An 11,761-nucleotide genomic window follows, 5' to 3' on the forward strand; every position below is an offset into this window, starting at 1 on the left:
TTAACTGAGATTCATGTTAGATTTCTAAAGATTTAAGGTGAAATAAAGAGTTACTGGGCCTTGGTTAAGGCCCAGTAATGTGCCACTAATGTGCCACAGCATCCATATCCTGAGAATTCACTGAGAATCTAGATGTACTGTGATATTTTCTTTAAAAAAAAAAAAAAATGTTCTTTGTACAGGATTGCTTTTGATCGTTTTATGCAACCTAAGAGTATTTTCCAAAACCCTCCACAAGCATTTGATGTTTCAGTGAGATTTGGCATCAACTGAGATGTCTTATCTAATTCAAATAGCTCTGATCCCAGTATAACTAACATATCTCCTTTTTCTCTGAGCCAACTCTGGCTGGCTCAGCAAACCTAGCCTGAGTTACCATCAGTCACCAAGGCGAACACACAAGGATCTTTCAAATAGGGACCATACTTTTATTTCCTTTTTTAAAAAAATTTTTGTTGCACTGGGTCTTTGCTGTGGCACTCAAGTTTCTCTTGTGTCACACAGGCTTAGTGACCCTGCAGCATGTGGGATCTTAGTTCCCTGACCAGGGATGTGAACCTGCATCCCCTGCATTGGAAGCCAGATTCTTAACCACTGGATCACCAGGAAAGTCCCATATTTTTATTTCTTATTTCCCATATCATCTAGCACAGTGTCTGGCACATAAGAGGGGTCCAAAAAGTTTGCTGAATAGAGTGGAAGCACTGACTCATAGTTCACTTTAACTTCTCTGCTCTTTCTCCTTGCTTATGAAAACTTCTAAATAATCAAATATTAGCAAATAGAGTATTTCTGTCCCATTCATTTCTATCAAATTTTAAAAAGTAAGGACTTCTTATACTTCAGCTTAATAAGTCTTAATGCCATGCTTTTTTTTTCTTTCTTTCCTTCTTTTTTTTTTTTTGTTTTTGTTTTTTTGTTGTTGTTGTTGTTTTTAGCAGAAAATGGTTTACTGCAGGGCAAAGGAAGGATGGGTGGCTCATGCTCAAAAACTTTGAAATCCCCAGTGGGTTGGGGGGGGGTGGGTTTTTTTATAGTGCCATGATATTTTAACTTAGTAATCATCTAATAAGTAAAACTAGAGGTCCATCTAGTGAGATGGAGTAAGTATCTCTATTAAATAAATAATCACTCACCAATTTCTGTATCTTGCATAATTATGTATCCGTGTTTCAGATTTTCTTAAAATTGAGTATGCTATTAAAACAACCTAAATCACCCATCAAAAGGATGTTATTAGCTGAATAATGTGTGTGTTTCATTCACAGATCTTGTAAATTTTCTATCTGACTTCCTTTTTTTTTTCTATAGGTATAAATACTTTTAAAGGCCAGTATTTCCACAGCCGAGAGTATAAACATCCAGATATATTTAGGGACAAGAGCGTTCTTGTTATTGGAATGGGAAATTCTGGCACAGACATTGCTGTGGAGGCCAGCCACCTGGCAAAGAAGGTATGGTTCTTGGTGTTACCTAATGAGGAGCTTTATCTTAAGATGCATGCCTCAAGCAAACTGTGTCTGACACCATGATAGATAATGAAAGGAAAAAATTCCTAAAACACACACACACAAACAGATTTTTTAGGTACTTTTTTCTTGAATGTTCATAAATGTTACTATAAATTCCAGGTGTCATATTGTATCATTTTTCCTCAAAAATTTGGGTTCTCTGACTTCTTATTTTTGCTATTTTCCCAGCCAAAATGAGTTACAGGAAGAATCTGTTTCTTACTCAGTCCCATTAGTCAGAAAATTCTGGCTAATTTTTTCTTACTAAGATCTCCCATTTGCTCCTTCCTTTCCTTATTGATTGCCACCATCCTCATCAGGTCCATACCACCTCACGTGGAATCTGTTACACTTTCCTTCTCACAATTATGGGAAGAGTTACTATTACTGGGGCTTGCTTACTCTGTACCAAGAACAGCACTAAAGGCTTTACTGCATGACCTCAGCCTATCATCAAAACAAGCCATGAAGTAGGTACAAGACTCCCTAACCACCAGTGAAGCAACTGAAACCTAGAGTTAAACAAGCTGCCTAAAGGCACACCACCAGCAGCTGGTAGAGCCAGTCCTCAAACCCAAGTCTCTTCCATTCAAAGCCCCTGCTCCTAATCCTACCTTAAGTGCCTGGACTCCTGCCCCAGACCAGCCCCATACACACAACAATCCATCCAGACCCCCAACCACCAAGAAACAAATCCTCTGAAAAGCCTGCTCTCCTTATGACACTCACGTTAAAAAACTAACAACTCCTCCCTACCTAAAAAAAGAAAAAAATCATTAATTACAGGGCTCTCCATCACCTGGTCCAGATCTGCCATTTTAACTTTATCCTGCACTGCTTTCCCACATGATCATCAACTGAATGCCGACTGGTCTACTCTGTGACCTTTCCCACCCCCAAGCCTCAATTTTCCCCTTCACTCACACCATAGCCCTCCCTTCTGCAGTGCCCTTTTCTCTTTTATGACAACTTACATTTACATTCCCAGACACCTCTACCCAACACAAAATCATCTCTCCAGTATGAATTGATGTAATAACTGAAATTTACACTCCTTGGATGGCACTTTGAATTCTTGGTATTGCTCATTTTTTGAGATTTCTCAGTTGGCGCTAGAGGTAAAGAACCTGCCTGCCAAATGCAAAAGACTTATGAAACTCAGGTTCAATCCCTGAGTCGGGAAAATCCCCTGGAGGAGGGCATGGCAACCCACTCCAGTATTCTTCCCTGGAGAATCGCCATGGATGGAGGAGTCTGGCGGGCTACAGTCCACAGGGTCACACAGAGTTGGACATGACTAAAGCCACTTAGCGCGGCAGGGCAATTGCCTTTTATATACAGGCAAAATATATAGTATGTATTATTTATAGTGTGTATTTTCTTTCCAACTATGCTATGAACTCATTGAAAGCCATTCAGGTAACAAATCAATATTAGTTGTTGAATTCTGCTATACCAAATGTTGTGCCAGGCATGGAGGATACACGGGAGAACAGAATAATCAAACAGGATTCCTGCTGTCATAGATGGTATAGTCATGGGGAAAACAGATGTCATGTAAATAAGTGTAAAGAATTAGATCAATAATTGCAAGAATGAAAATAGGTATGAGGAAAAAGAATTGGGAGTGTGTTCCTTTCTGGAACTTTAAGGAAGGAACTTGATGATTGATTGACTGATTTGGAGAGACTTAGCAATTTGGTAGAGTTATCCCGAAGGAAGGAAAAGGAGGTTCTGAAGCAAAAATCAGCATAGGCCCATTCACAATGACCAACACATCTGAGTCACATATTACTACTTCTATTTCTCTAACCACTGGAAATTTCTTCAATCTGAAAACATGCTTTGGCACACACCATTTCTATATTGACAAAGAAACTTCCCTTGTTTCAGAATATAATTCATTTCTACCAAAATATCATAACTGATTCTTCATCATGATGAAGAAAGGCAGGTGCAAATATGTCTAATGTCAGAATTACTGATGTGCTTATAGTTCTTGCCACCATAAGGCTCCATCATATTATGAGGCTTCCTTGGTAGCTCAGATGCTAAAGAATCTGCCTGCAATGCAGGAGATCCAGGTTCTATCTCTGGGTGGGGAAGATCCCCTGGAGAAGGGAGTGGCTACCTACTCCAGTATTATAAGGTCAATCAAAATGTATCATAAAGGCAGTAACACTGCAGCTATGGCCACCATGCCCCAGTTTATTGGAAGAGAAAACGGGCATTAAACCAGTTGTTTTGTATTTGCAAAGCAACAGATCGGTTGACTAAATTTTTCAATTTTAAAAAGTTATACAGACAACTCTTTGTTGTATAGGTTCCAAAGTAACTATTAGCTTAATGAACTAGGTCAGCTGGTAAACTCAACTAGTCAAATAATCTGTTTTTTAAAAATCCACCAAAACTAGTTTTATTACTGAATTTTACTATCAGTTCTAACAATGCTTTATGTTGAAACCCTTTGCAGACATCTTTTTTTTTTTTTCTAACTGCACTGCACAGCGTGTGGAATCTTAGTTCCCTGGATAAAACCTGTGCTTCCTGCATGGGTTTGATCCAGGAAGGCAGAGTCTTAACCACTGGACCACCAGGGAAGTCCCTGCAGACAACTTTCAGTTGCATCCTTGCCCTACTCTTGCCTATAGTCACTAGCATACAAAGTTGTTATCACCTATTCACTATCTTCTCACATGAGATTCTAAGTTCCTATGGCCAACCACAATATATAATTCACCATGGTGTCTAGCACTGAGCCTGGCAGATAAAAAGTGCTCAATAATATGTGCTAAGGCATTTTAATACTCTAGATACTCAAACCATTATCTCAAAAGAATAAAGTAGGAGTTAGAGAAGCCAAAACTATCTTGTCAGGGAGGTATTTTGGGGGTGGCTGGCTATTTGGTGCCTTTCAACTCATGAAAATAATCTCTGACAGAACCAGCCCTGTTCACTGTGTCAAAGTGAGTGACCTCTCTGATTGCTTCTAGGTGTTCCTCAGCACCACCGGAGGGGCATGGGCGATCAGCCGTGTCTTTGACTCAGGGTACCCATGGGACATGGTTTTCATGACACGATTTCAGAACACATTCAGAAATTCTCTTCCAACTCCAATTGTGAATTGGTTGATAGCGAAAAGGATGAACAGCTGGTTCAATCATGCAAATTATGGCTTAATACCAGAAGACAGGTAAATGCAGAGGGGCTGCAGAAGGCTGTTAGGGAGAAGGGGCATTGGTCCTTCCAGCAGCCATAATACAGCAACAAGACTGAGTATGAAGGAAAACTTCATATAAATTACTTAGTCATAATGGCTAACTGTTTTCAGTGCTTGGTAAGTAGAATTATGTGATACATAACTGTCAACAACCCTTTAAAGTAAACCATATAACCTCCCTTTCAGAGTGGGTATACTAAGACAGGGAAATTCAGTCACTTGCCCAAGTTAATCTAGTACCAAGCAGACTCTGTGACCTTGGCAAGTTACATAAACCTTAGTTGCAGCAATCAAAAGAGAATTATTTGTCTATGACTCTTCCAACAAAAACAACACATTTGCCTGTTTCACAGTGTGGGAAAAATTTAATCCTTCACCATCTTTCAAAAAACAGTGCCTTCTTCCGATGACCTTGATTTCAGTCTTATCCTTTCAGTTACAACCCATTACTTAGCCCATTAACAAGTACCAGTGGTTTTATTTTACTTCCTCATTCATTGACTCTGTACAATGATATTCCATTGCCAGGGTAGCACCACAGCCTGGAGATCCTGTCTGATCTTCCCCCAGATTCCACTCTGGACCAGGATTGATCAGGTGGCACCCAAGCCACCAGGGTTGGGAGACAGCCCCCTTCCTACTACATGTACTTCATTCCTCTGGGTCTCTTCATCCTTCTCTCATACACCTTCCTCTCTCCCTGCTCTTCTAGTCCTGCTATTGTCTCCATTATTTTCCTTTCTTACCTACCCTCTTCTGTTGCCTAACTTCAGGTCCCCTAGGAGTTTTAAACTTTTCACCAGAGCCTTTCCTACCATAAGCTTGATTTAGCCTGAATGGCCACTCAAAAGACTTTATTTAATCCCACAAAGCCTAGAAAATGTAAAAGAAGCCTGAGGAATTGTAATATCTTCCCTGTTAGATTTAGCCAATCCTTTTTCATTTCCAAAGTTCTTAGAAATATACTATTTCATATGTTCTTCACCCTACCCAATCAACTAACAAGGATGGCAAGTATTAGTATCCCTATTTTACAGGTGAATAAAAGAAAGCCTACAAAGATGAAATGGTTTTCCCAAGCTCTGTTAAGTATAAACATTTGGACACAAAGCCACCCTTACTACCTCCTGCTCCAGAGCTCCCTCCATTTGATCACATTGTCTGTTTCTGTGCATTCACCATAAGCCCAAAATGACTCAGCTTACTTAAAATCATCCAGCAAAGCATTTGCTTTGTGATTCCAAAGACACAGCCAGAAAAGGGTGATTCCAAAGGCATAGCCAGAAAAAGCTAATTCTGCCCTTGTTCCTTTTAAACACATGCATACTTTCCTTGTACAATTGCTTCTGAGGAGGAAAGAGTTTCTAGCATTTCTCAGCACATAGAGAAGTCCCTGGTTTCCCTTGTGGTCCTTCAGCATTCAGCTATCTCTAAAATGACAGGGATAACTGAATGCTAGAATTCAGCAGGAGAAGTAGAGCTAGAGAAAATTCTGACCTCCTTCTCCCCAGGCTTCTAAATTCTTGTAAATGGTAAGCATGGTTCCATCATCCTTCTTGGTCGTTCATGAAGCCACTCCCACAAAGGTAACTTCCCACAGTACTGTCACCTCCTGCCTAGCTGAGGGGCAAGTCGCAAAATGAAGAGGAGAAGGGGAGGAGGAGGGCGGGCTGACTGCATCAGTTCCTGGCAGATCTCTTCCTTATCCATGTTAATGTCTAGGGTACAACTAAGAGAGCCTGTGCTAAATGACGAGCTCCCAGGCCGTATCATCACTGGGAAAGTACTCATCAAGCCAAGTGTTAAGGAAGTGAAGGAAAACTCTGTCGTATTTAACAACACCCCAAAGGAAGAGCCCATCGATATCATTGTTTTTGCCACTGGATACACTTTTGATTTCCCCTTCCTTGACGAGACTGTAGTGAAAGTCGAAGATGGCCAGGCATCGCTATACAAGTACATCTTTCCTGCACATCTACCAAAGCCAACCCTGGCTGTCATTGGTCTCATCAAACCCTTGGGCTCCATACTACCCACAGGGGATACACAAGCTCGATGGGCTGTTCGGGTCCTGAAAGGTAAGTGTATAAGAAATAGGAGAACATGGGAATTCCCTGGCAGTCCAGGGGTTACGACTCCTCATTTCACAGTGGAGGGCTCAGGTTCAATCCCTGGTTGGGGAACTAACATCTCACAAGCCACGTGGTGTGGCCAAATTAAAATAAATTAATTTTAAAAAAAGAAATAACAGGATATATGTGTTCAGTTTACCATGTCAATTTAGATACTGGAAATTTTGAGACTTTTCCCACCTCCCATCTAAAATAATAGAATTTTTTAAAGCAAATTCATCTATTGTTCACTGAATTACAATATCATAATGAATTTGTGCCAGTACAAGCACAAAAGATAAATCATGGATCAAAAAATATCAGCTGCTAGTCTGACTGAATCAACTGGTTCAATGAACATTTGAACATTTTAAAAGCTCAATCAATTGAATGACAAATTCAGTCAAGCCAGTTGTGAGGTTCTGCAATATCAAATAAGTAGTGAGGGGATTTGATTCTTATCTCTTCAACTGGTGGCATAATCACCAGGAGTTAACATTACTCTGCTAACATTTCTGCCAAAAGAACAGATAATTTGCTCAGTAGTAGAAATAAAAGATGTGCAGTAGTAAAGCATCTTTGCCTGCTAAGTAAGCACTGAAGTTACATTGCATTTTTGTTTATTTGTTTGCTTTATAGGTGTGATTAAGTTACCACCATCAAGCATAATGATCGAGGAAGTTAATGAAAGAAAAAAAAACAAGCCCAGTGGGTAAGTTAAGTGCTATGCATTCTTTTTGAATCACAACTAAAACTGGTAAAGCAAGAGCAAAGAATGGTGTGAGTTACACTGGAGAAAAAAGAAGCAGCTAAGACTCAAAAGGAGGGGAAAAAAAGACTAAGCTAACCTGTTTAAGGAAAGAAAGGAAAAGGAAACTGAGGTTTTAACATCCTAAACCCTCACTTTAGACCATGATCATCTAGCATGACATGGAGACGTGGAGTTTATATCCTAAACCAAATGTAATTAATCCTTATCTACCAGATATTACTCTATACTTCTATCCATAATCAGAAGGCAAACTGTTGTGTTTATCCACTCTGACACCAAAGGGTCTGCTCATTCATTCATTTCAGCAAATCCACGTTCAGCTCTCCTGTTTTTATTCAGACGGCCACTCTAGAACAGGAGTCAAAACAGGGCCAATGGACCAAATCTGCCAACCACCTATTTTCCTATTTTAAATCACTAGAAAGAAGAAGATTTTATGATATGTGCAAATTTTGTAAAATTCACATCACTGTGGCCATAAGTAAAGCTTTATTAGCACACAGCCCCACTCAAGTTTGGGCTTCCCTGGTGGCTCACTGGTAAAGAATCTGCCTGCAGATACAGAAGACACAGGTTTGATCCCTGGGTGGCGAAGACCCCCTGGAGAAGGAAATGGCCACCCACTCCAGAATTCTTGTCTGGGAAATCCCATGGACAGAGGAGCCTGGCGGCTACAGTCCATGTGGTTGCAAAGAGTCAGACACAACTGAGCGACTGAGCAGACTCAATTTAAGTATTGGTTAAGACTGCTTTTGCATTAGGACAGTAAAGTTGACTAGCTGAGGTAGAGACTGTAACATGGCCCTCATAGACCTTAAATATTTAGCATCTAGCCTTTTGCAGAACAAGTTTGTCGGCCCTTCTCCAGAGAGAGGTCTCCACTTGCGCTCTGCTTTTTGGCTACCACAAAGGGCCAGGGACAGTGGAAGGCAGATGGCCAGCTGGGAAGGACTCTTGCTCTCCCCAGCTCCTAATCCTAAAGCACCTCTGATTTTCTCTGTTTTACTGTTTATGTTTCAGACTTTGACATATAGTTTTCACTTGGGAAAAAGAAGGGGTTTGTGACCGAGAAAAAAGACTTAAAATCACTGCCTTTAAGAAACACCACTTTTCTCCTTCATATATATTTCCAAACTTCAAATGTTTTACTATCCTTGTCAAAGTCCTAAATCCCAAAATTATAAAAGCACTTCCAGTGTCTCTTCTTCATTCTCAACCTGGGATATGATTTGATCTCCATTATGCAATTCTAGCATAACATAAATCACTAATTAGAACTACATGAAGCAACAGCTTTTGTCACTTTGGTCAGTCGAGGGATTAATTAATTAAAGATTAATACCAGCATTACACAGAATTTCACCCTACTGAGTTTTGTGATTTTTCACATTATACAAATCAAGCAATAATTGAGTTTTAGGAAGATATAAGAATAGTAAAATTATATAAAACCTTTTTTGCTAGAAATTGCTAATCATTTAACAATAGAACTAAAGTAATACTAGATTCATTATCAGCATTTGACAAACGATGTGTACAGAGTGTTTTTTCACAGGATCTATCTTGTATTTAAACAATACCATGAGACCATTTGACAACTATGGGCGTGGAGGGAAGAATACAGAAACCAGTTCAAATTTTGTGGCCTCATTGTTTACTTCTGGCACTTTTACTTGTTTTAAGGTTACCATTATTTAATCTTTTTGTTTTCTTCTTTATCCCAATCTTCCTTTTATAAAGGTTTGGCTTGTGTTACTGCAAAGCTTTGCAAACCGATTATATCACATATGTAGATGAACTCCTGACCGCTATCAATGCAAAGCCCAACCTGTTCTCTCTGCTCCTGACGGATCCACGCCTGGCTTTGGCCATCTTCTTTGGCCCATGCACACCATACCAATTCCGTTTGACTGGTCCAGGGAAATGGGAAGGAGCCCGAAATGCTATCATGACCCAGTGGGACCGAACATTCAAGGCCACCAAAACTCGAATTGTACAAGAATCCCCATCTCTCTTCGCAAGCTTACTTAAACTCTTCAGCTTTCTAGCTTTGCTTGTGGCCATTTTCCTGATTTTCCTATAAATAAAAAATTACCTAAATAAACTATCAAATGCACAGAGTAGATGGACAGCAATCTGGTTCCCCCACTGCAACAACTTTGCCTTCATGACTATAATCTATATCTGAGCAATGAAAGCCACCCCTTCCCCTTCCCTGGCTGGCTTGAGAGCCCACTAGTATTCCTGAGTGTCTCCCAGCTCCACCTGCTTCTAATGCTAGAGAAAGATAACCAAGATTTCTGTGCATTTGAAGGCTGCTGGAAGGTTCCAGGTTCATTTTAGAAGAGAGAGTTGTCTCAGACACCACTTTGACAAATTAGACCTCTTTCCTATTTTCATATATCTCAAATAAAATTCAATATTTCATGAAAGATTTGGTTGTATTAAAATGGCACTCTTATGGTATCAGTTGATTAAAAATAAAAAGAAAGCAAAAGCCTAGGATTACTTTGAGTGGTCTTTAATTCTCTTTTTAAGAGTTGGGGAAAAGCGAGACGGGGATGAGAAGTCTATTAATAAAGACCATAAAAGGATGGGAGGTGTCAACGACTTGGTTGGAGTGTTTCTAAAGGAATGTACCTGCATAGAAGTGCCCATCCCCCTATAATACACTCTTCAACCAAACAGGGTCTTCAGCTGACATAAGAACAAACCCAATCAGATCTATTCCACAGAAAACAACCACCTCCACCCACTCTTGGAACCAGCCTCCAGCACCCAAAGGAAAAACATCTTCCACTCACATACACCTTTACAACTCTGCTTAAAGAGGCAAATGGCTGCCTCTTCTAAGAGTCAACCAAATCCAATTGGAAAAGACAGAGCTGAGAAGTCTTTCACAGAGAGATAATAGGAGAAAGAAAAGACAGGAAAAGAAGAGCAAAGGCAAACACCGTGTCTAAAGCAGTTTTTGACCAAGCTATACCAACCCTGGATCCTCTCTCACAGTTACACATTTGAGAATGTGACTCAGCCAGAAAAGGTGTTGCCTTCACATTATCTCACTGAGGGGCTTAGATGGCACACTTCACCTCACAGAGAGGCCCATGGTTTGCACACTGGAGGAAATTCAAAACCTACGGACTCAGGATTGAGTCGTGTAGGTAAGAAGAGATGCAGTTTGTGTCTCTTCCACTCTGGTCTGCTCTTCCAGCTCCTCTTTTTTGTTCCATTTTCTAACACTTCTAACCTATTTCACTTCTTAACATATGTGATATTGTGATATGTAATAACAACTGTATATTTGGTCTTCCTCCTCATTTCCAGCACAGAACTCCTAAGACTCTTGAAATCTCCTAAGTGATGAGAACATAAAGATATCTTTTGTTAATGAGGTGACTCTCGGAAAACACCTAAAGATGGGGGCCAATCACCAGAAGAACCATCCATGTGATTAGAGGATTGGAACTTTCCTTCCACCCCTTGGATCTGTGGGGAGGGGAGAGGCAGGCTGGAGGTTGAATCGATAACCAATGGTTAGTGACTTAATCAATCATGTCTGTGTAATGAAACCTCTGTAAAAACCAAAAAGGATGAGGTTCAGAGAGTTTCCAAGTTGGTGAACACATAGAGATTCAGGGAGAATGGTGCCCTTGAGAGGACATAGAAATTCCATTCCCTTCCCACCTACCTTGCCCTGTGTATCTCTTCTATCTGGCTATTCCTAAATTATATCATCCTTTTATAATAAACTAGTAATCTATAAATAGAATGCTTCTCTGAGTTCTGGGAGCCAAACTAGTTCACAAAAGCACTAATTATTTTAGCAAATTGTTGAACCCAATTAGGGGCTCATTGAAGCTTCCTACCTACAGCTGGTTCTCAGAAGCACAGGTGACAACCTGGGCTCATGATGGACATCTGAAGAGAAAGCAATCTTGTAGGACCAAGCCCTTAACCTGTAGAACCTGATACTATCTCTAGGTAGATAGTGTCAGAATCAAGTTCAACTATAGGAAACCGAGCTGGTCTCCAAAAACTGCTCAATGGTGTGGGAAGAAAACCCCCACACATACATTGGAATTGGAAGCAGAGCACTTAATATAGGAACACATAGTGGAAAAACTGCTCTACTGAATATAATAGA

At 40.2% G+C, this 11,761-nt stretch overlaps 1 protein-coding gene across 2 annotated transcripts in view; it reads left to right on the forward strand.

The window, feature by feature from the left end:
* LOC122708144 (dimethylaniline monooxygenase [N-oxide-forming] 1-like) overlaps positions 1-10,116 on the forward strand; it is a 29,378-nt gene extending 19,262 nt beyond the window's left edge. Inside the window, exons 4-9 of one of the 2 annotated variants that reach the window (XR_006345018.1) lie at positions 1,312-1,454; positions 4,505-4,704; positions 6,454-6,809; positions 7,482-7,554; positions 8,635-8,738; positions 9,507-9,543. Coding sequence is in view for 1 of the 2 variants with exons in the window: in XM_043924287.1 (XP_043780222.1) it covers positions 1,312-1,454; positions 4,505-4,704; positions 6,454-6,809; positions 7,482-7,554; positions 9,355-9,697 (1,115 nt within the window). In the remaining variant the exon portion in view is untranslated. Of the gene's footprint in view, positions 1-1,311; positions 1,455-4,504; positions 4,705-6,453; positions 6,810-7,481; positions 7,555-8,634; positions 8,739-9,354 lie in introns of both variants that reach the window. The other variant, XM_043924287.1, reaches the window with a different exon arrangement.
* Positions 10,117-11,761: the final 1,645 nt, after the last annotated feature.

Source organism: Cervus elaphus, chromosome 14, assembly GCF_910594005.1.
Source record: "Cervus elaphus chromosome 14, mCerEla1.1, whole genome shotgun sequence".
In the NCBI taxonomy this organism is placed as follows: domain Eukaryota; kingdom Metazoa; phylum Chordata; class Mammalia; order Artiodactyla; family Cervidae; genus Cervus; species Cervus elaphus.